This window comes from Chanodichthys erythropterus, chromosome 18 (genome assembly GCF_024489055.1).
Source record: "Chanodichthys erythropterus isolate Z2021 chromosome 18, ASM2448905v1, whole genome shotgun sequence".
Lineage (NCBI taxonomy): Eukaryota > Metazoa > Chordata > Actinopteri > Cypriniformes > Xenocyprididae > Chanodichthys > Chanodichthys erythropterus.
The window spans coordinates 1,726,573-1,753,783 of record NC_090238.1 but is presented as its reverse complement, the minus strand read 5'-3'; the positions used below and the strand labels follow the sequence as shown (position 1 = coordinate 1,753,783).

Sequence of the window (27,211 nt, the reverse complement as noted above, 5' to 3'; positions counted from 1 at the left end):
GTGACACAGTGAAGTGAACCCCTGCCAGCCTCCAGTATCCCATCATGCACCAAAGATGAGGGCATACACTGGGTAGAGGGTAAAGATATCCTTATCATGCAGGTGATTGTCTGATAACAGAGCAGTACACCTGCACTATGCTATCACAGCCTAAACCAGCAAAACCTACTGAGGAAATATTATGTCTACAGACACGTTACAGTGGAATGACAACACTGCAGTGAAGAGAAAGAAATAAGATCTCATTTGTGTTCAGCTTTGGAGGGGTGATCTGGCACCACTATACAGTCATAAACATGCCTGTTTTTATCGTTTTAGAACTCAATAATCTACACAACATGTTATTTTAGTAGAATTTATAGATCACTATAGTTTTTGTTTTTAATATTTTGAATTATATCTTTTTATATTTCTATTTTTTTTTTTCCCTTATGGTTTTGTCAGGACTCAGATTTGATCTCTCCTCCTCTTCGCTCTAGTCTTTTTTGTTTTTCCCATGTGGCCGTCGTTCATTGGCTTACAGTTGGCTCCTTGATTTCTCCGCTTTACATTCTCTTCCTTCTGCTCTGTTTCTTTGCCAGTGTGTTTTGTGCCTTTCACGTTCACACTTAGCAGGTTTGGTCCGAATAAAAGGATGGTTGATTATGATTTGACTTTTTTTTATTTTAGTTAGTGTGTAATTTTGCTGTTTGATCATTAACAACATCTGCAAAGTTACAACACTCAAAGTTCAATGCAAAGGAGATATTTTCTTTTACAGAAATCACTGTTTAAGGACTACAACAAGCTTCTTCCTGGGTTAGTGACATCACAAACCCCAAAATTTACATAAACCCCGCCCCCCTAGAACACACAACAAAGGGGGCGGGGCCATGTTGGGCTGCTTTAGAGAAGAGGAAGAGTTGTTGTAGTAGAGTGTTGTTGTCATGCCGTCATTTTACACCGGACTGCTTCACAAAAGAGGGTCAATTCAACACAAAAGATGAACATGACGGCACATGCTAGTGGATGAGTTGATCAACTCCACAGCAACTACATCAATTTATCCACTAACCATTCAGAAACGTCTAAAAGTTGTAACTTCTTCCTGAGTCTCTCCATCAGTGTCGTCTCCGGTTTGAACAATGTAAGGCTGAACACCGTAACTGACAATCCTCATTTTGGCTGCGTGAGATTCTCCAGCTTTGTTGTTGTTGAGCTGTTAAAGCTCCGCCCTCTTCTGGAAAGGGGGCGGGAGCAGCAGCTCATTTGCATTTAAAGAGACACACACAAATGGCGTGTTTCTCATACCTAAATAGGGGCAAATTTGACAAGCTCCACTTTCAAATGAACTCTACTGTGGTTCGACTGAAATATGAATGCAACAAGGACCAAAGACATCTAAAAGAATCTAAAACAGGATGTGATGACAACACGTGTCAGGACCCACTCATTGTCGTAATCATACCCTAGATCTAATACTGTCGCATGGAATAGATATTGATGCTGTTGAAATTCTACAGCAGAGCGATGATATATCAGATCATTATTTAGTCTCGTGTATAATACAATTAGACAAGGCTACAAAACCACCACCCAGCCATAAATATTGTAGAACAATCACGTCTACCACTAAAGATTGCTTTATAAATAATCTCCCCGAGCAGTTTCATCGCCTTAGTATACCTGACAACTTAGAAGAACTTGATGCTGCAACAGAAACTATTGGCTCTCTCTTTTCCAGCACATTAGATGCAATCGCTCCTTTACGTCTAAAGAAGATTAAGGAAACTAATCCAACGCCGTGGTATGATGAGCACACTCGGGCTCTAAAACCAGCTGTTAGAAAAGCTGAACGTAGTTGGAAGAAAACAAAACTAGAAGTTTTTCGCCTTTCGTGGAAAGAAAAAATGATTGAGTACAGAACAGCCATAAGAAATGCTAGATCTACTTATTTTTCAAATCTCTTAATAGAAAACAAACATAATCCTAGGTATTTATTTGACACAGTGGCTAAATTAACTAGAAACAGAGATTCAACTGCTGACGTTTCCATAGAGCACAGCAGTAATGACTTTATGAACTTCTTTACTTGCAAGATTGATAATATTAGAGAGAAAATTATAAACATGCAACCGTCTACAGTTTTGCTTCAGACAGTGCACTGTAGTGTCCCTGAGGTAAAACTAGAATCATTCGCCGCTATAGGAGAGGAAGAATTATCTCTATAAACTTATCAAATCATCAAAATCAACGACATGTATGTTAGACCCAATGCCGACTAAACTACTGAAAGAAATGCTTCCAGAGGTCGTAGGTCCACTTCTTGATATAATTAATTCATCTTTAACACTAGGACACGTGCCAAAAACCTTTAAGCAGGCTATTATCAAACCTCTTATTAAAAAACCTCAACTAGATCCGAGAGATTTAGTAAATTACAGGCCAATCTCGAATCTACCTTTTCTGTCAAAGATACTAGAAAAGGCAGTTTCAACACAACTGTGTTCCTTTTTAGAAAGAAATGGAATCTGTGAGGATTTCCAGTCAGGATTTAGACCATACCATAGTACTGAGACTGCTCTCGTTAGAGTTACAAACGATCTACTCCTATCATCCGATCGTGGCTGTATTTCTCTATTAGTGTTATTAGATCTCAGTGCTGCTTTTGACACTATCGATCACAACATTCTTTTAAAAAGACTTGAAAACTATATTGGCATTAGTGGAATTGCTTTGGCATGGTTCAAATCATACTTATCTGACCGTTATCAGTCTGTGGTAGTTAATGAAGAGATGTCGTATCGATCACAGGTTAAATCTGGGGTACCACAAGGCTCAGTATTAGGACTGTTGCTTTTCACTCTGTACATGCTGCCCTTAGGAGAGATAATTAGGAAGCATGGTGTTAGTTTTCACTGCTACGCTGACGATACTCAGCTCTATATTTCCTCGCGCCCTGACGAAACCTACAAATTCACAAAACTAACAGAATGATTAGCTGGCATTAAAAACTGGATGACAAGAAATTTCTTATTATTAAATTCAGAAAAAACTGATATCCTAATCTTTGGACCAAAAACTTCCTCACGAAAAAACCTTGAATACTCTCTAACACTTGACGGGTGCTCCATTAAACCTTCGTCCTCAGTTAGGAACCTGGGTGTGCTCTTTGATACCAATCTTTCATTTGAAAGTCATGTTTCTAGTATCTGTAAAACCGCCTTCTTCCATCTAAAAAATATATCTAAATTACGACATATGCTCTCAATGACAAATGCGGAACAATTGGTTCATGCATTCATGACCTCAAGACTAGATTATTGTAACGCTCTACTGGGTGGTTGTTCTGCTCGGCATTTAAACAAACTACAGTTGGTCCAAAATGCGGCAGCTAGAGTTCTTACTAGAACCAGAAAGTATGACCATATTAGCCCAGTTCTGTCAACATTACATTGGCTCCCTATTAAACATCGTATAGATTTTAAAATTTTGCTACTTACTTATAAAGCTCTAAATGGTTTAGCTCCCCAGTACCTAAGTGAGCTCTTAATGCATTATAGTCCTTCACGTTTATGGCGATCTCAGAATTTAGGCCAGTTGATAATACCCAGAATATCAAAATCAACTGAAGGCGGCAGATCCTTTTCCTATTTAGCACCTAAACTCTGGAACAATCTTCCTAGCATTGTTCGGGAAGCAGACACACTCTGTCAGTTTAAATCTAGACTAAAAACACATCTCTTTGCTCTTGCATACACATAACACATTATCAATACATTAACATTTTTCAAATCCGTTAAAGGATTGTTACGCTGCAATAATTAGGTCGGCCGGAACCGAGAACATTTCCTATAACACTAGATATACCTGTACATCAGAATAAGAATGGCATCTACGCTAATATCTGTCTCTCTGCCGGGTGCTGGATCCAGGCCGTATCCAGATCAGATGGAGAACCTGCGTCTGGACCTGACTACAACGTAGCCCAGGAGACAATGGGCCTAAAGATCCAATTCTGGCTGCATCTATAATTCAGATTTTTAATCCCTGTATCCGCTTACATATATTTATATATAATCTATTTTTAATCTCTATAATAAAAATGTATAATTCAGATTTTGATCTCCATATACATTTACATATATTATATATATGTTCCAAGGGGTTTTTTTCCCTCCTAGGACTTTTTCCCAGTGCTAGCACGCTGGGTTTTTCTCCTAGGGGGTTTTTTCCACCCCTGGAAGTCAGCCGACATTGGCTTAATGTAGCACCATCTTGTATATGTTACATATTACCACGCTTGTTTGTACAGTTTATTTTTAACCACTTCCCTTTTTTCTGTGCTTCTAATATGTAAAGCTGCTTTGAAACAATTACCAATTGTAAAAGCGCTATATAAATAAATTTGACTTGACTTGACTTGATGTCAGAAGATGCGACCCTAACAAGGACAGAATGCTCAAGCACACATTCTTCTCACTATAGTCGTGATGTTGTCCATCATCAGAAATGCCATCTCATTGCAGCAGATCTTTATATGAGGAACTTTATATGTTTTCTGAGCTCTTTGTGAGTTCTCAGCTGGTAAAAACTCCATCATATGTACGCACATACAACAAGCACATTTAGCCTAGCACATAGCATTGTTTTGAATGATCTGACGCAAAATATATATTTTTTGTGTTGTTTTGTATCGTTAGGTTCAGTGTGCGATTGCGAACCAGGTCTAAATGTATCATTTTCTTTTTCGGTCTGGACCAAAAGAAGCAAGAGAACTGAACTACAGAGTCTTGTGAAGTTCATCGATCTTGTCTGATGGTATAGGTTTACTTACATCCCTGTACTCTGCGCAGTTAGTGCTGTGGTTTCCTGTGGTTCCCAGACTGCTCATCCCTGTGTGACTCTGGCTATAATCATTAGTTCTGGTCATTGGATTATACCCTGGCACTGATCGTATTGTTGATCTGTCTACATGTATTTGATCTCTGTTCGCCTAATGACCTGTCTATGCTGTTGTCCACCTGCTAATGACTTCTCATCTGTCTGACTCCTCTCTCATCCCCGTCTGAATCTGATCACTGTATGGACTGTTTTTTCTGGCCTGGCCCTCTCTTCAGATTTGTCCCTCTGAGTTGTCCTGGTGGATCATCCCAAAATTTAATTTGAAGTTGTAACAAAATCTAAATGAGGCATCTGTTTGCTTTTGGGTCCTTCCTTCCAGAAACCCTGACAAGTTTCTGTTCTTACTACTTTTTAAGTTTAATTTGTTTTTATTTTTAGTTGTTTCAGTTATTAAAGTCCCCCTGTGGTGAAAATCAGGTTTTTAATGTTGTTTATATGTCTATGTGGTGTTTTTAATATGCTTTAAGACAAACCATGTATAAATTCATAAGTCAACACCATTGCTGAGTATTTTCTCTTTTAAACTGCAGTGAACTTAAGATAATCTCAAAAATGCGTTTTGAGATTGCTGGTGGTTCTGATGTCACAAACACATTGTAACCAATCATGTCAATGTGAGGGCGGGGTTTAGCATATCATTAACTATGACCGCTCTGAAGCAGGAGAGTCTCAAGAGAAGGTTATCCCAGTATGTTTTTCTGTTGATATGAAAAATCGTGTAGATTTAACAATATGGCGGGTATATGATGTATATTAAGAAGTTAAAGTGTTTGTAAGGATACTGATTGTTAGAAGGCAGCTGTCCGACTCGTGAATGGGAACATGGTTTGTGTAACATTAGCAACACATTATTAGCCATTTGATAACGCAGTCAAGCAAAAGGCTAATCATATTAATTACCGTCATGTGTCCGATGCTGGAAAAATACTATACTATTGAGCAGAGTTTACATCAAGAAGTTGACCGAGTGGATCTTTTAGCTGGTGTGAGCGAGTGGAGGCGGGGCTAATTAGCATATTCATAGATTCATAGCATATTTGTATTCATAGAACAGTTGTATTTTTTATGAATTACTTTTCCAAGGATCAATAAATAATGTAGCAAATGAATTACTCATTGTTAGCTAATGTTAATGAATGCCTTAACTAATAAGACCAACAACTTTTTCATCCAACACATATATATATATATTTTTTTTTTTTTTTTTTTTTTTTTGGCAGGTTAATTTTAATTAGCAAAAAAGTCTTTAATAGTTTTAGTTAATGTTTAAGCCAGTTTAAACCACATTAATCAGATGAATGATGAATTGAATATCTGGAGGATAATGTGTTTGACCTCATGCAGGTATTTAACACCCTATAATCGTGCAGGATGAGAAACTTTTGGACTGCATTTTGCTCTGGCAGTGGATATTGTTCTGTTTTCACCACCATAAACAGTCCATCCTACAGTAAAGTCTGCATTCCTCTGCTTAAACACACTACAGAAACTGTTGCAGGAAGCAACACAGACTTCATACTGTAAACCATCAGCATTACTACATTACTGTGTGATCATTGTAAGTAATGCTGATCTATGGGGTTATACTCTATGAAACCACGTTTTAAAAGTATCAAGCAGTTAATGTTTACCACAACATTGCGTAATGTTTTTATGCCTAATTTTTTTAGGCATAAAACAAACAGGAAAAACAGCATAGATATATAATATAAGCCATCATATTATAGCTATCTGCATGCCATAACTTAGAAAAAAGGCAAAATGTCCCAATATATGATGTGTCTTACCAAAGCAGTTGCATCGATGAGGGACAAACATCTTGCAGGCTGTGGCGATGTGGATCTCAGCACTCAGAACAGCTTTAACGATCAGATCCTCGATCTGACCCATGAGCACTGACAAACACAGAGAAGCAAGCATCAGCTGATCATTCCAGATTGAGAAATGGCTATTTAAACATTTCTATATTCTTTTGACCACTCACAAAAGCATCAAAATAAAGTTTTCCTCCCATCTCATATTATTTCCATCACCAGTTTTGCAAGCTAACGCAAAAAGTTTCTCAGGGGAACAAAACTTTTTTGAGAGAATGAAACATTTTACGACCATTGAAATATCATTTTTGCAAGCAAACGCAAAGTTTTTCAGGGGAACTTGACAGCAAAAGTTTTGCAAGGGAATGTGAGGCTTCTTGGGGGAACATAAAAGCGAATGCAAAAAGTTTTGAAATCAAACACAAAGTTTCTCAGGGGAACACAAAACATTTTTGAAAGAAGGTAAATTTTCCCCTCATCTCGCAATTATTCCATCTTTATGTCCTTTACGTCAAACAGAAGACTAAATGCTCGAGTTTTTTTTTTTTTTTTTTGTCTTAATTGGTGGATATACAGTATTTACAAACCCAATTCCAAAAAAGTTGGGACATTGTACAAATTGTGAATAAAAAAAGGAATGCAATAATTTACAAATCTCATAAACTAATATTTTATTCACAATAGAATATAGATAACATATCAAATGTTGAAAGTGAGACATTTTGAAATGTCATGCCAAATATTGGCTCATTTTGGATTTCATGAGAGCTACACATTCCAAAAAAGTTGGGACAGGTAGAAATTAGAGGCCGGAAAAGTTAAATGTACATATAAGGAACAGCTGGAGGACCAATTTGCAAATTATTAGGTCAATAGGTTATTTGCACATGACGTCACAGCAGCAGCGCGAATGAGTCTGGAGGGCAGGGAGTGATGTTTCTATATAGGAATCCTATCAAAAACTCAAAATTAGCATGTTTTGCCTCATTTATGGTTGCTCAAATCTATAAAATCGAGAACCCAGAAGGTGTTTATATCGTTTACATAACTTATATCGTTTTTATAACTTATTTTGTTTTTTAACTTTAAAAGTTGTCGCCTTTTAGCGTTTTGCGTCTGCTGATAGGCTACTTAAATGAATATGGATAGCCTACCTGCTTAGCTTTTTGACTTGGTAAAATATTCACATTCTTCATGCTATTGTTTGCTGGGAGGAGATATTTTATCCTATTTAATTATAATTTGGTATTTTCACTTCAGTAGTATTCTGTTCACAATGTTGATCTGGTTACCATGAGAACCAGTGTCATGAGCTGCTGCTTCAGCCATCGTATGTTAGAAAACGTCCAAATAAAATAAATGTGTTCAGCAAGCTGACAGAAGTCGATCAATTTATTTGTTGGAAGCGTGTAAATGAAGCTAGTTTTAATGTTGTTTTTGTAAATATTCACTTTCCCATATGACCACGGAGGAGAATCGGAGGGTCACGTTCAGGACACAGACACGCTATATTTATTTCAACAAATGACAACCAAAATCAAACCCAGAAGCTCGAACAGTTTTGAAGTGGCTGTGTGCAAGTAATCATTCACAAGCCGAGTGATCATGCTCTAAAACATAATGTTAATTATTACACAAAAAACAAATACAAAACTCAGCAAAGTATGTGATTATTTTGAGATGTGATTATTGCCCTCGAGTCCGAGTCATTTGATTTTGAGTATCTGCCGATACCGAGTCCCGATCCGATACTTAATAGCCTACATAAAAAAAGAATAAAGAAGAGCGAAAAAACAGATCCAGGAACAGTGCTTTTCAGGTTTTTCAGGTATCTAACAGTTTTCAAATAGTAATCAAATATAAAATATCACTGCATATTATCTTTACTGTATAAAATAAATAAAGATTAATCATTATTGAAGTTACAAAAGCTATTCAGTCAAGAGCAGTGAGTGATTTCTTTGTTATTTGTTGTTTGATTTAACATTAAATACAGGCAGCAGGAATAGTTGTTTTCCCTTTAAGACATGCACGATCCAGTACATATACTAACATGCGCTGTCTTTCTCGACTAAAATACGTTCACTTAAGACATAACCGACTATGTTTGCTAGGATACTCGCTAGGACAGGCATGTTGACATAATTTTTGTATGAATTTGTCCGCCGAAGCGCAAGACTTGAAAGAGAACTCAGTATTTGCGCGCTGACTGGAATAAGCGTGTGCGCGCTTCGGATGAGCGCACACAAATCTTCTCACAGCGCGCGCGAGTTCTCTTTCGCGTCTTGTTCTTTAAGGTTTAAATCAGCAAGGCTTAAATGAATTAGTTCAAACACGCTGCCGGCTAAAACTCTATAGGTCAAAAAAGAAGCCATATCTAAACATGATCCAGAAGCGCAGGCGTTTTCTCTGGGCCAAGGCTCATTTAAAATGGACTGTGGCAAAGTGGAAAACTGTTCTGTGGTCAGACGAATCAAACAAATCTTTTTGGAGAAATGGGACGCCATGTCATCCGGACTAAAGAGGACGAGGACAACCCAAGTTGTTATCAGCGCTCAGTTCAGAAGCCTGCATCTCTGATGGTATGGGGTTGCATGAGTGCGTGTGGCATGGGCAGCTTACACATCTGGAAAGGCACCACCAATGCTGAAAGGTATATCCAAGTTCTAGAACAACATATGCTGCCATCCAGGCATTGTCTCTTTCAGGGAAGACCTTGCATTTTCCAACATGACAATGCCAGACCACATACTGCATCAATTACAACATCATGGCTGCGTAGAAGAAGGATCCGGGTACTGAAATGGCCAGCCTGCAGTCCAGATCTTTCACCCATAGAAAACATTTGGTGCATCATAAGGAGGAAGATGCGACAAAGAAGACCTAAGACAGTTGAGCAACTAGAAGCCTGTATTAGACAAGAATGGGACAACAATCCTATTCCTAAACTTGAGCAACTTGTCTCCTCAGTCCCCAGACTTTGCAGACTGTTATAAAAAGAAGAGGGGATGCCACACAGTGGTAAACATGGCCTTGTCCCAACTTTTTTGAGATGTGTTGATGCCATGAAATTTAAAATCAACTTATTAGAATGATACATTTTCTCAGTTTAAACATTTGATATGTCATCTGTGTTGTAATCTGAATAAAATATTGAAATTTGAAACTTCCACATCATTGCATTCTGTTTTTATTCACAATCTGTACAGTGCTCCAACTTTTTGGAATCGGGTTTGTACCTATGATATAATAATTTAATAGCAAACGAGTTAAATTAAAATGAAGTAAACTTATTTGACAAAAACGCTGTCTGCATCTGACAACATAAAATGTGCAGTGTTGGATCATCTCAAAATGAAACCCACCCAGTGGCTCATAACATAAGTCATAAATCCAGCGATTTGTTTGTCAGGAGTAACAAGCGTGTCAATCTCCTCATGACTGTGATGATTTGTGCTTGTGAATGACTGCAGATTAGTGGTTCTGAATGTCAGACGTTATGTAGTGATAAACACATATCTTAAATATACTCACATGTGGTGTCTTTGCCTTCTTGCCTCAAATACCTCAGCATTGCGCTCATGCTCCATTTGTTCCCATAATCCTCTACTTCAGGGTCATCGCAGCTGAAAGGAAGAGAAACCCTGACTGTCAGCACTGCCAAAACAATACTGAGAAATGGGCACAACGCAACAGTGTTGACATGATTAGCAAACACAAGGATTAGCTTGTATTTGAAATCACATTCCTGAGCCATTTAAGAGTGAGGAACAATGAGAAGTGATTATTTAACTATTATTTCTGACAGCTTAGATCTGTTCTCATTACTATAACGTGCATGATGCTTTAAGGCGTGAAGCTGCCGCAAGACAAACACAAGCTACTGTAAAAACATCAGGCGTTAAGGATTATTGCATCATAACCTCATGCAGATTTAGAAGGAAAGACTTTTCTCACAGTGATTTTGGTGTTCAGAAGGTTAAAACATGGTCAAATGTGTCTACGAACGCAATAATGATCTGCTGACCGTACGCTCTTGTCCAGCAACACTTTTAAGAGTTTTATTCAAAATTAAAATGATAATTGAAAATAAAAACCTCAGAAAGCATTTACATCTTTCATTAATACTGCAAAAAAGAGATTTTGATGATTTATGATCACATGGGTGGAAAACATGGTGCACATTTCAATATACCAATTTGTTTTTTGGTTCACAATATTTTGAAATTAAATTTATTGTTCCATCTGTATAGGTGACATTTTAATTCTATTTATCCATTAAACTTTAAAATGCTTTTTTAAACTTAAATCAAAACTTTCAATTGATGCTTTGTCAAGCCAGCATTGAATTCTACTTACAGTTAATTTTGCATTATTTTTGCTACCTCAATTTAAATTCAGGAACTGATAGTTTGATAGGCTGATAGTGATAGTTTGGCTAGTTTATCTTACAGGTGCTGGTCATATAATTAGAATATCATCAAAAAGTTAATTTATTTCACTAATTCAATTCAAAAAGTCAAACTTGTATATTATATTCATTCATTACACACAGGCTGATATATTTCAAATGTTTATTTCTTTTAATTTTGATGATTATAACTGACAACTAAGGAAAATTTAGTATCTCAGAAAATTTGAATATTACTTAAGGCCAATACAAAGAAAGGATTTTTAGAAATCTTGGCCAACTGAAAAGTGTGAACATGAAAAGTATGAGCAGGTACAGCACTCAATACTTAGTTGGGGCTCCTTTTGCCTGAATTACTGCAGCAATGCGGCGTGGCATGGAGTCGATCAGTCTGTGGCACTGCTCAGGTGTTATGAGAGCCCAGGTTGCTCTGATAGTGGCCTTCAGCTCTTCTGCATTGTTGGGTCTGGCATATCGCATCTTCCTCTTCACAATACCCCATAGATTTTCTATGGGGTTAAGGTCAGGCGAGTTTGCTGGCCAATTAAGAACAGGGATACCATGGTCCTTAAACCAGGTACTGGTAGCTTTGACACTGTGTGCAGGTTCCAAGTCCTGTTGGAAAATGAAATCTGCATCTCCATAAAGTTGGTCAGCAGCAGGAAGCATGAAGTGCTCTAAAACTTCCTGGTATACGGCTGCGTTGATCTTGGACCTCAGAAAACAGAGTGGACCAACACCAGCAGATGACATGGCACCCCAAACCATCACTGACTGTGGAAACTTTACACTGGACCTCAAGCAACGTGGATTGTGTGCCTCTCCTCTCTTCCTCCAGACTCTGGGACCCTGATTTCCAAAGGAAATGCAAAATTTACTTTCATCAGAGAACATAACTTTGGACCACTCAGCAGCAGTCCAGTCCTTTTTGTCTTTAGACGCTTCTGACGCTGTCTGTTGTTCAAGAGTGGCTTGACTCAAGGAATGCGACAGCTGAAACCCATGTCTTGCATACGTCTGTGCGTAGTGGTTCTTGAAGCCCTGACTCCAGCTGCAGTCCACTCTTTGTGACTCTCCCCCACATTTTTGAATGGGTTTTGTTTCACAATCCTCTCCAGGGTGCGGTTATCCCTATTGCTTGTACACTTGCTCTGTGAACAGCCAGCCTCTTTTGCAATGACCTTTTGTGTCTTGCCCTCCTTGTGCAAGGTGTCAATGGTCGTCTTTTGGACAACTGTCAAGTCAGCAGTCTTCTCCATGATTGTGTAGCCTACAGAACTAGACTGAGAGACCATTTAAAGGCCTTTGCAGGTGTTTTGAGTTAATTAGCTGATGAGAGTGTGACACCAGGTGTCTTCAATATTGAACCTTTTCACTAGGGATGCACCGAAATGAAAATTCTTGGCCGAAACCGAAAACCGAAAAAGAGGAAACCAAGGCCGAAAACCGAAACACCGAAAGAAATTATGCCAATTATTAATACCACTGCATTTATGTTAATGACTGTGTACTAACTTTACTAAAATCAAGGCATTGCAATTGCATAAATTAATATTAAAGTTTCAAATAATAAATCAATTACAAATTATGCAAATATTTATTTAGCACATTGCAACAATGCACAGTATAAAATAAAATTCAAACTAAAATGTTTAACTTGACCCCACTCATGTGTACATTAAATAATAATGTCCTGTACATTATTATTTAATATACACATGAGTGGGGTCGAGTTAAACATTTTAGTAAATATTTCTTGCAGGATTTCACTGAACATATCAGACAACGAGGGTGCATGCCCCTTTTTCTGCGCTCTGATCTCCTTCTCCTGCGCTGGGCGCTGCTCCCTCTGTCTCCACACGGGTTCTCCGCATCCATCGCGGCCTGGATCATTTCTCGTGCGCGCTGCTTTATTTCCGCATCAAAGTAATAGTCTTTATAACGCGGATCAAGTACAGTCGCGATGAAGTGCAGAGGATCCGAATAGATCTCAGTGAAACGTGTGCTGACCGACTCTAAGAGTGTACTTTTCATTGTTTTCACTCCGTGGTCCGTCTCAACCACTTCGCTTAGGAGACGCTTTAGTGCTGCGATTAAAGGAATAACGTCCGCTACAGATGCATCAGAGGATCTGATCTCGCGGTTTCTGTTTGCGTCATCACAACATTTCGGCCGTATTGTTTCGGTGATAAGTCTTTTCGAAAATTTTCGGTGGCCGAATATTCGGTGCATCCCTACTTTTCACAATGTTCTAATTTTCTGAGATACTGAATTTGGGATTTCCCTTTGTTGTCAGTTATAATCATCAAAATTAAAAGAAATAAACATTTGAAATATATCAGTCTGTGTGTAATGAATGAATATAATATGCAAGTTTCACTTTTTGAATGGAATTAGTGAAATAAATCAACTTTTTGATGATAATCTAATTATATGACCAGCACCTGTAATTCACTTTATTTAATTTCTCTTCACATTACTGCCCAAAAGACTTTTTAATATTTTATTTTTAATCATCATATCAGAATGATTTCTGAAGAATCATGTGACACTGAAGACTGGAGTAATGATGCTGAAAATTCAGCTTTGATCACAGAAATAAATTACACTTTCCTATATATTCACATAGAAAACAGCTGATTTACATTGTAATAATACTGCACTGTTTTTACTGTATTTTTAATCATATAAATGCAGCCTTGGTGAGCAGAAGAGACTCTTTCAAAAACATTTTTAAAAAATCCTAACGATTCCAAACTTTTGACCTCGAGTGTATTAATTTCCTCTATTGGAAAGTGGCAAAAACGTAACAGTGGATTATTATTATTTATTTATTTTTTGCTGTTGAAGCCAGAAATAAGAATAGAATCTACAGTATTTAATAAAAAAAAAAACAGAAAAAAAAAAAAGTGACTCAAAAAGTTTTTTGCTAAATATGTCCTTAAAATACTAGCAGACCTGTTGGCACACAAATGTTGCACTTAAAATATGAGTCTGGAAATATTTATATCAACGTGATCGAAGCCCGAGAGCGCTCACCTGACGTAGTCACTGCTCTTCTTGTTGACACTGTAGTTGGTCAGATGCATGAACTGGTTCTTGATGTTTGCCGTAGCGTGGTTGTACTTCACCGTGGCAAACCTACAACACACACAAACGAGAAGGAAAAAATGAGCTTAATAGTGATTATGACATTCAACTGACCTGTTGAAAAGAATAAACAGGTAAAGTACCAAAGCAAGCAGTCTTGTGAAAACATGTGACAGCCTAAATTCCAGCCACATATCTAATATTAACACAAGCGGAGAGCTTTTGTAACAGCCATCCAACTATATAAAGTACAAGATTAATACCTAGATAAAACTAGATTATTATATTTTGGTGGCGTTATTTTTTCAATATGCTGCATCTGATCATTTAGTAAAGTACACTCTCCTCAACAACACACAAGTTCACGAATGTCTCGAATCACACATTTTGAGCAACAGTAATAGCAATAGAGAGGGATGATGTATTTTCATAGGACAAAACTCCTAAACGCGTTGCATTTTAGCACTTCCGGTTCTCCATCATCCTGAAGTCAATGTGTTTTTTGAATGAGTTTTTGGTCTGTGGTGAACTCAAACTCAAGATAATGCCACTTTGTGATATTTTAAAGGTTTCATTTGTCTTGAAAAAGGCGGCTGCTTACAAGTGTCTAAGAGGTTCAACAACTCACTAAGAGGTTCAACAACTCACTAGTCCACTTTCTTTATAATCACACTCTTGCAAACTATTCTAACTCAGACTTTCAGAGAAATATGTTTTTTAAGACTAAAAGAGTTGCTGAAGCTTTAAGTCAGCATGAAACAGAAATTTTCCTCTCTATTGTGCCGTATATCCGAGTGAAACGGCTTCAGGAACAAGAAAAATGTAGGGCGGGGCTTGAATTTGTTTGTGGGGAATTTATCGGATGGTTGTGGTTTGCTATTGGTGGATCTCATGTGAGTGACAGGTTGCCCCGCCCTCATCATCAGAGAAGAGATGCTGTAAGAGTGAGGAGAAGATATTCTGATTCAAGATTATGAGGAACATGAATTTAACACAATAATGATGTGCACCGATAAATCATTTAGAATAAACACTGCAATATCACATAAAAAAAACAATAATAGTCAACTTTTATTTCATGGTGACTTTAAAGGTGGTGACACTGAAGTCACGTGACCGTGGTGTAGTTCATTTATAGCCTATGTTTAGCTTTGACTTCTGCGGTTTGTATTTAGGCTTCAAAATTGATAAATGTTGTGTTCAGTTCTGAAGATTATCATGATGATCAAAACGTGTAAGAATCAAACTCTTGTTGGTCACAGAACTTATTTACGCAATAATCTAAAAGCCAATGGAAAAATGATTGTTGAGGAAACCAACAGGTTGGCCTACAAAAATTTGTCATCACTGCAATGCTCTGATACATATGTGTTTTGGTAACACTTTTCAATAAGGTTCGTTAGTGAACATTATTAACGAAGATTGAACAATACTTCTAAAGCACGTATTAATCTTAGTTCATACAATCTCAACATTTACTAATACATTATTAAAAACAAAAGTTGTATAATCTTTAATGAACCTGAGTGTTATCAATGTTTCTGTCATAAAGTCAGCTGACTAATCTGTTAATTCTCCTCTTAACTGCACATAATGGCAATAACACTGCATAATCACAGCTCATAACAGAACAAGTTTTATTAATGTAATCTTAAGTGATTTGTCCTAAAGCTCGCGGGCATTCCCAGAATACAGCGCTGCTGCGTTTGAGAGGAGTGGACGCCACATGTGGAGGAAGAATTTCCTGGCATACACAGAGTACCTGAATGCCTTCAAAGCTTCTGGGATCTCCAAGATAAAAGTTGAGTTGGGAAAAGTGCCAGGACGTAGCGCCAGCAGTTCATAAGAGAGTGCGCTGAAAACAAACCCGAGTGTCGCTCCGTAAAGGCGGCGTCAGCGCCAAGCCTAATAGAGGTAGGCCAAGCGTTTTACACACACCAGACCACAGCGGCACACAATACACTGCACATCCACTTCACATGGCTTCACTCTGCACGCCATCCAAAAAATCAGAGGATTTGTTTGAGCGTCTCACTCGCATGTCTGAGAAAACGTTCTCCTCTCTGTGCCAGAAGCAGGACACTGTGTGCATATCTAGACTGAATGCGTTTCACAGGCGCTCAATGGAGGGATTTAGAGCGATTGTGAGACTTTCCACAGAAAACTTTCCCAATACTATTTGTGGCTTATGTAAAAATATCATAAAAATTAGCCTCTTCAGGTAGAAGAAATCATTTAAAATGATACCTGAGAACGTGCTTGCTTTAAAATGTTTTTTTTAAACAATGTCAGATTTCCTTGGTGCTTTAAATACATTAAAATAAATTTAAAAAAAACTTTTAGAAAAAAAACTTTTGTCAATGTCCTTCCAGCAATGAGACAATGGAAAGCTTTGTTTGAGGCCTAGATGAGCCGGTCCAACTTTACTGGAAACATTTCTGCTGCCATCTAGTGTTTGTGTTATTTTAGTGTCTTAAAGGAATATTTCTGGTTAAATACAAGTTAATCATTTTTGGGGTTAAACACCAGCTTAATACACAGAGACAATGATAAAAAAAGCAATTTTGTAGGCTGATTCCCCCTGAAAGTGTAAAAACTGAGACCTGAAGCACTGCAAATACTGTATGTCTGTAACAACAGGCTCTGTCAAAAGCATCTAATCTTTATGAAACCATTAATAAAATCAGTCAGTCTTCCTCCTGAAGGATCTCTTTCCATATATAATCATCACACGGGCTCATGTGACTTATATATATATATATATATATATATATATATATATATATATATATAAGTAGCTATTTTCTGCATCACAAACATGTCAACATCATTAAACCTGTAAAGCCTGAAATATGAAAAGCCAGTACTTTTTTTAAACGGTTTATTAAACTGTTTATTGTCATATTTGATGCATCAGGCTTTTATTGCTCATATACTTTGATCTAGTGAGAATATGGAGGAAAAAAAACAGCACAATTTTATAAAAACAGGCAATTTGGTGCAGATGTTGATATTTATATGGAGAAAAGGTAAGATGAAATTCTGATGTTGTAAATCAATGAGATCTTTGTATACTTACATAAAATGCATATAAATATCAATATCTGACAATAATGTCTTAGTAAGATGATATTTAAATGCTTAGTTTTATGATCAAATCTCTAGTTTTAAAACATATAATGCAATGCAATACAATGATGATTGAGAGATGAACAAATACACCTTCCTCAAAAGATGATGATCATATTCATGATTTTTCTATAAAATGATGTCTGGATAATCAAGTAAACCGAAGCTGCTTCAGTCCAGTTGAAATATTACTAACAATATCAAAAAGTCTAAACTATCAATCAGACGACAGAAGGACTGATGGAGATTGTGTGTGACAGGTTTAACAGCACTTTGTAGATCATGTTGATCAGTTTGAGGCCTTAGAAATGTGTGAATCAAATCTGAAATTATTTGATAGTTCAGTCAAGAAGTAACTCAGTTCAACTCATTCATTGAAAATTCTCAGGCTGATACAGGCTTGTCATTGTTGATCCATAAATTGATGAAATCATATTCCTTCAAATATCTATCAAAACAACTAAATCAATTAAGTGTAATGAAAAGATATAATTGCAACTGGAAAACAAAAATGTTAAGAAGTTGAATTAGTAACATCATCAAGTAATACGCCTATGTCTAATTCTACATCTCAAGCTTGCATTTAATTTTTAATTCAAAAATAACATATTTTTTAAATGTTTTAATTGGCTACTGACATTAACTCAGGAATTCCTTAGTCTTCAGTAAAAAAACTTTCAACAGTTCGTTGATTTCTGTTTCATTTGGACATGACTGAAAGACTGACTTTCAACTCTGTCTGTAGGTTTGATTTGTTTATTGTGAACCAGTTCTTTGGTTCAAAAACCAGTCTAGTAACTCGAATGAATACTGCACAATGAGAATGCTACTTCATTTTTGCGTCATCAAGCCAGAACTAAAGTACGATTTATTTCAATTTTGTGAACCCGCTTGACCTGTCACTTGCTATGAATCGGCTCATAAGAACTATTCCTTCAAGAATTAGACATCACTACCAGCCACAGTGGCAGGTGATGCCCACTTTTTCAGCGGCATTGGTTTAGGAAGCAAATTTTCCATAAATTTTTCCCTTAGAGATTTTAAAATAGCCATGAACCAAACCAACCAGCTTTGAGATGAATCACATTATTACAAACTTTGATTTGAAGCAAAAAGATTATTTTACCGTACAAAAATACAAAGGTAAACTTAGCGGCTTCACTGAGGGAAAGAACCTCAAATCCCATGAAGCATTTTGAACAGCATGATCAAGCTGAAAATGACCTGAAAGGCAATGGGATGTTGACACTGACAGGTTTCATTCCTTCTGTTTGTTCAAGCACTCATCTTTCTTATCCGATGTCTATTGAGTGACAGTTACTGTTAGTCCATTTCATACCCTGGATGATATAAATGAATTACCTGGCCAGCCCTTCCTCATAGAGATAGATCAGGAGAGGGTCGTATGAGGTCACCAGCACGTACAGACGCACGTCAAACTTAAAATCTGCAGACGCAAAAGAAACAAACCGAATGTAAAAACATACTTTATACAGAATGAGTTGATCTGTGAGTGCTGGTGTTGTAGACTCACCGTCAATCAGTAGAGGATTGCTGATGTACCGCGACACCAGGATATTCTCATCCAGTGGGATCTGACTCGGCTGAAACACCAAGAACAAAACTGTCAGATTACAAAAGCATGTTAGCTTCCCAAGATAAACATTCTACATTGTTTATGTTGGTAACAAGGCCATTCTAATCCAGTTTCTACTTTGGTCTATTTGGATATTAATAGCCTTGCCAAGTTATAGTTTCCACCATTAGACCTTTTCTGACAGGAATATCAATCGTTATGCCTGATGTCAGCATTGCCAAACTTTTGAAATGTTATTTTAAAATAATTGATTTCAACAAGTTAAGAGTCAGACAACAACAGCATATAAAAGCTACTTACCTGATCATAAGAGTTAAACGTCTTTCATTATTAGCAGAGTTTGATCTCGTTTGTGACATTTGCACTGATAAGGCGCTCATCTGTAGCGCACAACTCACATAATTACAAGTAACTTGTAGTTTTGTGCTTCAGCTATTACAGGGCAAAAAGTTACATACTGTGGCTAAAACTGCACGGGTGGATTTTTAGTTCCTGCATGCTTTGGATAGGACTGAATTGCTGGCAGTGTGAACGGGGCATTAGTTTTTTGCCAAAATTAGATATATTACCCTTTGAAAGATTTTTCATGTCAGAAAAGTGTGGAACAGAAAGACTGCCTGTGGTTAACATGCTATAGATGAGCTTTACTTGTTTTTAATAGGGCATATCAGGGTCAGAAATGTAAGAGCAACTTTTCTAAGGGCAATTTGTATAATCATCTTGTTAAATGTATTGTATAAGGTTATTATAAAGCTTGAAAAAGCCAGAATATTTTTTGTATTTATTGTATTTGGCTGAAAGAAGAAAGTCATATACACCTAGGATGGCTTGAGGGTGAGTAAATTATGGGACAGTTTTAATTCTTGGGTGAACTAACCTTTCAATGACAGACATCACAGGAGCCGGTTTATTAGGCTGCTGTCACTTTAAGATCTGACGACCAGATCTGACACACATCCGATGTCCTCACAACTCTTTACAGTCATTTAAGACTATTTAACTCGTTTAAGACCGTGCTTACGAGGATACTCGACAAAGCAGGCAGTTTGGCATACATTTGTGTGTTTTTGACTGTTCAAGTGCGAAAGAGATCTCAATGCAGACACATGCAGGAGATTCACAGACAGCAGACCAGTACAGATTTGAGTTCTTTTATGCATCTTGTCGTGCTTGAATGGTTTAATAGCACTTGAATAAATGATAATGTGATCATATAATTTAAAGCTAGCTAAAGGATGATAGAAAAAAATGGATGCTGCATTAATTGACCCTTCGCCGGGAGTTTAATTGACAGACGATCTAACCAATCATAACATCGAATCTGCCAATTTGTCTGACAAACTGACAAAGCAGTCAGGGGAGTTAGTAGATTAAGACTTGAACTTGAAAAATGACGTACACTGACGTCTTTCTGTGGTTGAAATGTGGTTCATTCATGTTTATTTGATGATAGAAACTAACTAGTAAGAAGAAATTATCTGTCACAACACATTAAAAAGCTACAAAACAGTATATTGTGGCGTGAGAGCGGCATGGCTTGTCGGACATAGCAACAGTAACTAGAGGAAAAAATTAATTGCATGTGTTAATGCGTTAATTTTGACAGCCCTACTTTTTACAAATTTTTTTGCTTCCATAATAGATTTAAATTATTTTATGCAGGGGCATCTTTGACCCATTATCTTGAAATTGGGGGGCATTTTTGTTCATTTTAGTGGCATTTTTGTCCCAAGCCCCCAAAAATTTCCAACTCTCCCTTAATCACTTACATTGCTGACCAGGTAGATGCCTCTGCCCCTGGAGGACGCCACAGGTTTGATGATCCACGCGCCCTTATCTTTGCTAAATGAGCCTGAGAATGAGGACAGAGAGAGAGAGAGAGTGTTATTAAAGCCCAGCAGAGAAGCAAACACATCTTTCTTATTGATGTTGTTTATGTTAATAGCCAAACACTCTCTGATTGCTGACTGGACAGAGGGGTGCCCACTCACTGCTGAATTCCTGGTACTCGGCAGGAAGCACAAAGGTCTGGGGTACGATGTGGAAGTTTTGAAAGCCATGGGTTTGCTGCATCCTCTGGATGTTTTTGTAGAGCCGGTCTTTCCGTGTGAGCTCGTACGACCTGGAAAGCAACGGGAGCATTGACCGTAAGTGCTGAGGATGAGGTTAGCATCTGAGATAGCGAGGGGAACATAAACCCTTGAAATAACACCACAGTGGCAGCGCATGTTCGGTTTGATCTATTGCGCCGTTTCTTCCAAACAAAATGTACTCGGCTCAAACTGCCAATGAATACATGCCATCCGCCCACTTGGAAGGCCGGTGGTGTCGACGTTGTTGTTGCTGAGTGAAAGTGTGTGTGACTTTGGTAACATATTACCATTGAGGGAAACACACTGCACACCACAAACTAGTGTTTGGTTGAACACCTGCAACATTCGGGTGAAAGAAACGTATCACAAATCACTGGTGCGCCACAACACGAAGGCTGTTCCAAATGGTAGACAGGACAATTATGCTGTCTAACAAGAAAACTTGTAGGAAAAAGGACATTTTTGTCCAACATTTGTGTGTGCTGTCTAGGGGTGAGTTAACATTATCCATTAATCAATTATAAACTCTCTGTATTGTGATGAACCAATATCGAACATTAATTCCCTAAAGATCAATCTTTGTCTAAACATTACTTTAAATAATAATAAGTTATAATATTTATAATAATAATAATAAAGTTTCAACTGTTCGTTCTCGTGTTACGCAGCACGTTTATGCTTCTGCGAGAAGCTCAATAGTGAATTGATTCTCAAAAGTGAGCTTGATAGTGAACTGAATTGTCAATACCCAACCCTAGTGCTGTATATGCTCGTTGGCGTATAGCTCATTAAAATGCTAATGCCTGTTCTATTTAAATAAACTGTGAAATGTATAACATGCAGAGTTTGCCATTTCAGATGGGACCCAGCCTCAGAACAAAGTGTTTTTGAACAGAACTGTGATGACAGACACACCTGGGAAAGTGGTTGACTTTCTGGAAATCCTGTAGAGAGCGCATAAGGTAGGGCTTCAGGTGCGAGCCAGTCCACATCAGGTTAAAATCATTGCTATTTGGGTGCACCTAAACAGAAAACAATGTTATTTTAGGCCAGGGTAAAGTCAAAAAATGAAAAAGATATCTTAAAGGCCCAAAGTTATTTTCATTGCCACTCTGTGGAATCCCACAATGCAATGTGCTTGACTTGCCCTTTCATTACCAATGTGCCAAATAAACCTGAGGTCCTATCAGATGGGATTTAGAACCTCTTTTTCTTGACTCACTATTTCATCAGACTGCCAAAGGTTTATGCAAACCATATTAAAATGCAATAAAAAAAATACATTTCTATATGATGGATGCCACTAATCCACTGCATTTAAACCTGACAGCATATAGTGTATACTAACATTTAATTCCCTAACATTGCTAATGTTTACAGTTCTACCTCATGGAATCCATGATTGACCAGTATGCCACGCACAAGACGACTCTCCGTACGCACAATCTTGAAGGCCAAGTTATATTTTTCTATAAGAAACAGAAAAAAAAACCTTCAGAAATACTGCTTCAAGAAAAATGTCACACTGAAATGGCATGTAGCAAATGACAATTAAAAAAAAAAAAAAAGTTAATATACATTTAAATAACATTAGACATGCTACTTATATAGCTATAAAAATGATTTGTCAATGAAAAGTATATATATATATATATATATATATATATATATATATATATATATATATATATATATATACACACACAGTATATACACACAGTATATACACTGAGTGTACAGTAAAGCACAGTAATTACTAGTAGAGCAAAATTAATTGTTACAAGATTGCAATCTCGATTCAAACACACATGCAATCTTATTCCTAAATGACAACGGTTCATCTCTGTCTATTTAAACCTCTGACAAGTACGATACAGCGAACATTCAGATCTGCGATCTGACCCAGAGAGAGCAGTTGTCATGTATAGATGTGGAATAGCTTCACAAACCACACTGTGTCATTATTTCTGTCTTTCAGTCATTCATATTATCACAGAAGTACTGAGATAAAAGTTTATAGTTTGGATATAAACACTGATGTCTACAGTAGCGATCAAAATAGAGTAAATCACTCTTTAAAAAGATTGTATCAATTACACCGTTACACCTAGTAGGTGGTGACAAGTGACTGTTAAAAAATGTATTTGTGTGCGTCTCAATCTCATTGTCTGGGCACTGATCAGGGAGTCGGCCATTGTAACAAAAACATATCATTCCAATGAATTAAATATTTTTAAATAGCCTGCAGCAATTAACATTATGTCAGAATCTCCAATAAATTACATGTTATTTTGTTTAGTTGTCTATTCAGAATCGTGGGAGAATCATGATCTCTATTTATCCAGAATCGTGCAGCTCGACTATACAGGCATAATGTAAATGTAAAGTGATATTATAATTTCATGTTGCAGGATTTCTATGAATTGCAATTTAATAAATCCTTCTTTATCAAACACAACAATTCTCAGTGTCTGTACCTCCAACAGAGCGGATGGCCACATCTTTGGACACAACGGCTTCTGCACAGAAGAGCAATACGGGAATCCTTTTACTGACACCACTCCAGGCGATACACGGGTGCGTCCTAAGAAGACAACACACGTTAAAGCAAAGAGAACACTGCTATTTCCTCTGTCAGATGAATTTCACATTTATATGAGATTGAGGAATTACCAAAGTCACATTACACAACTCAAGACAAAGATTAAAAGGTTTTGCTTAGATTAGAGGTTCTCCTCTAGTTTGGTTTCAGTTCAGTTTGTTTTGTGTGAGCACATGGTTTGTGATTCTGTTCACTGGCAATGTGCTCTTGATTCGGTCATTCATGATCAGCACTGAATATGGCACCACTACGTTTACATTACATTACGGTGCCCGCCGCGGCACTGCATCCACTGTCATTTTGCTTTTTTTATAGAAATAATAATATAAAACTAATATAGAAAACATTTAATTCATTTGGATAATAGTCACTTCAATTGTAAACCATTGTAAACGTCTGCTCTGCTCATCCAGCACGAGCTGTAGAGTCACACACAGTGCAGCAGGAACCACAGTTCACTGATCACGTGACGAGAGTAAGGCGAGATGACTGACAAGACCATGGCGGAAGATATACATGCTCCCTATACATGGTTCCCTATATATAGTTGCACATATTGTTCGCACAAAACTGTTATTTATTTTTGTTATTTATAATGTATACTGTTTATTTCTATGTTCAATCTGTGGAAAGGAGTTCAATTAGGAGGTCACACAGCCTCAATTAGAAGTTCTGAAAGCTCATAATTCATCTATATTCATTCAAAATAATTAATTGGTTCGAGTAGGAATTAGTTCAGTCAAATTAACTTTTATGAGTATTTAAAGCTTCATAAGAAATGATATAGTTTAAGTAAACTGAACTGTTTCATTGTTTTGAGTTGAATGAACTCATTTCTTTTAATTTAAACTAACTTAAGTTTAACAGAAACTGGGCTGGGATTTCTATTTCCCATTATTTTTTTGTGCAAAATTAATGTTAAGTGGGAGATTTAGTAGTGATTAATGTTTTGTTATGCTAATTTAGAAGGGTTTCTGTTAATGTGGGTTTTTGGACCCATCATGGTGACAAAGTGGTGCATGTGGCTTGGTTTGAGAGAAAGTATGTTAATGCTTTATATTGCTTCACTCATTCAGCAAAATTAAATGAAAGCAAAGTATGAGTACAAAATAAAAATCTGCCAGTTTTGCTTACTTAAACGTTGAATTTCTTAACTTAAAAATTGAGGCAACTGATTGACAAATTTTTTTAGTTTTGCCAACTTATTCAGGTTTACAGTGCAGTAAGGTCTGATGAGACTGAAATCATACAGGAGAGAAGTAGTCAGTTGAGTTTGTGTCAAAACCTTTTACAGTGCTTGAGTATTGTTGTCTTTTACTGCATATAAGGGATGCACCGATGTATCGGCCACCGATATTTATTGGCCGATTTTTGCAACCATCAGCATATCGGCTATAGGAGGAAAAAGGCCGATATAACAAACCGATGGTTTATTAATTAACTGCGTGAAGGCACTGAGCAGAATTATGAGTGTTGCGTAATCCTAGTGCTGCTGTCTGCACTTTAATGTTAATCAAATAACAAAAGATCGCACACTATTCTTGACTAAATAACTTCTGTAACTTTCATAAGTGTAGCGGACCCCATCCGAATGATGACCAAATCTTTACTGATGTTTTATAAAGTGTATTGTGTCCGTTTTCACTCCAAAAAAAAATCACCATGAGAGCTAAACAAGAAATAGACTAGAACACCCATCAAAATAAGAGTCCCGTCTTAGTAAAGGAGTGCATTTAAACTTACAAAAAATATTAAAATGTATACAAAAAGAAGATTAATTAGAAGATTAGAAGATTAATCACAATAAAGTCTTTTACAATAAAGAAGGATTCATATGTATATAATTTAAACAGTGAAGAATGTGCAGTGTTATTTTACATTTGTTTACTTTATTTCTGTACCTCTACTATTAAACCTACCTTAAAAGCACTCTTTATTTCATATGTATTTAAAATTATTTGATGATGCAGCAATATATATAATTAAATGCAGGTGTTTTTGAACTTTGCTGATTTAAAACATGATCAAAATACTATCTATTTTGTTGACAATTTCAAATAGGAGAGGAAGTGACAAATATCGGTATCAGCCAATAATTGTTTGTTAAAATTGGTATCGGTATAGGCCCCAAAAAATCATATCGGTGCATCCCTAATGATAATTCATACTCAGAAAGTAGAACTGAAATGACATTCATTACAAGATGATTAGTTAAAACTAGTCATGTACTTCGTCATTGAGGATTTCTTAAAAATACTGTGTAAAAATCTCATCTCATCCTGGTGAACACAATCTCATGTCTCATCTCGTCACACCCCTACTAAATATAGTAGGCCTAATATTTATTATTTAGATTTTTAGTCATTTTTATATTTGTATTTCACACATATTTATATTTATTTGTATTTCTTAATCACAATTTTTTTCAGGAAAAAAAAAATCACATTTAGATTTTTTCAGCAAAACGTGCCGCCCTAGAAGAAACGTCTAAAACAATTAATAAAACGTACGGGTTTGGATGACCACATGATAACTAATGTAAACTCTGGGTCCTAAATCTAAACTGACCTTCACCAGTTTTGTCTCTTAAGAACATCACAAGAGATGTTCTGAACTGAGCTCTGCTGCTGAAAACAGACCGGAGGAACTATTACTATTTCAGACCGGACTGGTCTATATTTAGTCAAGATAAGCCCTGAGAAATCAAGAAATCAGTCTATATGCTGCAGCAGCAGACGTTTGTTGTAGTTTGAGTGTAGTGACTGGTCCTGTTCACTGTAATCTGATCATCTGTGAATCTGAAAACGATCAATACTCTTAAAGACACTCACTCCGGCTCATCTTCAGACGATGACTCCGATCCGTCCTTCTGTTCTCTGGCAGCTGGCATCTCCGTCCGTCTGTGTGTGTGTGTGTGTGTGTGTGTGTCAGCTCAATGTGTGTGTGTGACAGCACTCATCTCCAATCTACTGAACTCATCTGCAAAACAATGAGCCTTTATGAGAGGGGTACTCTACTTTTATCAATATCAAACTATATATACTTGTATTGCGCTGTGTGGGATAAGGAATCATTCTAAATAAGAAAACAATAATAATGAGAAAACTGTCAAAAAAAAAAAAATTAAAAATGGCAGCAAATTAAGAAGATACTAGAGAGCAATCAAAGTTACTTAAATACGTAATTAAAAAGGTTAAACCAAAACTTTCATAATTCATAATATATTTTAATTATTTTACATATCTGAGGCAACTTGTCTGCTCTGATACTGAAAGTAACCTTTGCATAGATCGCTGTTTAAATCAATATAATGTGGTTTAGATGGGATTAGTTGTGAGTGACAGAACTAGCTGTTGGCTAACCGAGCTAACTAGACTGTAATATAAGAAGAAAGCGGTTGAATGTCAAAACATTAGACCTGCGGACACACAACGCAGTTAGTTTGATAGTAAATGTGATTAGTAACATACCTGTTTGTATAAAGTGAGTGATCTTACGTGTGATTATGAACTGTTAGCTCCATACCCCACACCGGCGCTAAAGTCCTGACGCCTGTTACTATAACAACCAGCTGATAACCGTTGATGAGCG

At 36.9% G+C, this 27,211-nt stretch overlaps 1 protein-coding gene across 8 annotated transcripts in view; it reads right to left on the bottom strand.

The window, feature by feature from the left end:
* The window catches only part of ttll5 (tubulin tyrosine ligase-like family, member 5), a 135,340-nt gene extending 108,165 nt beyond the window's left edge, over positions 1 to 27,175 (bottom strand). For 6 of the 8 annotated variants that reach the window (XM_067368534.1, XM_067368540.1, XM_067368539.1 and 3 more), the window contains exons 1-12: positions 27,091 to 27,173; positions 26,452 to 26,599; positions 23,496 to 23,602; positions 22,405 to 22,487; positions 21,934 to 22,040; positions 20,917 to 21,047; positions 20,695 to 20,777; positions 18,863 to 18,932; positions 18,691 to 18,775; positions 14,149 to 14,250; positions 10,233 to 10,324; positions 6,672 to 6,779 (exon numbers count right to left, since the gene is read on the bottom strand). In XM_067368534.1, the coding sequence (XP_067224635.1) occupies positions 6,672 to 6,779; positions 10,233 to 10,324; positions 14,149 to 14,250; positions 18,691 to 18,775; positions 18,863 to 18,932; positions 20,695 to 20,777; positions 20,917 to 21,047; positions 21,934 to 22,040; positions 22,405 to 22,487; positions 23,496 to 23,602; positions 26,452 to 26,510 (1,027 nt within the window). In that variant the 5' untranslated portion in view covers positions 26,511 to 26,599; positions 27,091 to 27,173. Of the gene's footprint in view, positions 1 to 6,671; positions 6,780 to 10,232; positions 10,325 to 14,148; positions 14,251 to 18,690; positions 18,776 to 18,862; positions 18,933 to 20,694; positions 20,778 to 20,916; positions 21,048 to 21,933; positions 22,041 to 22,404; positions 22,488 to 23,495; positions 23,603 to 26,451; positions 26,696 to 27,090 lie in introns of all 8 variants that reach the window. The other 2 variants (XM_067368535.1, XM_067368536.1) reach the window with 2 other exon arrangements.
* Between the last annotated feature and the right edge of the window lie 36 nt (positions 27,176 to 27,211).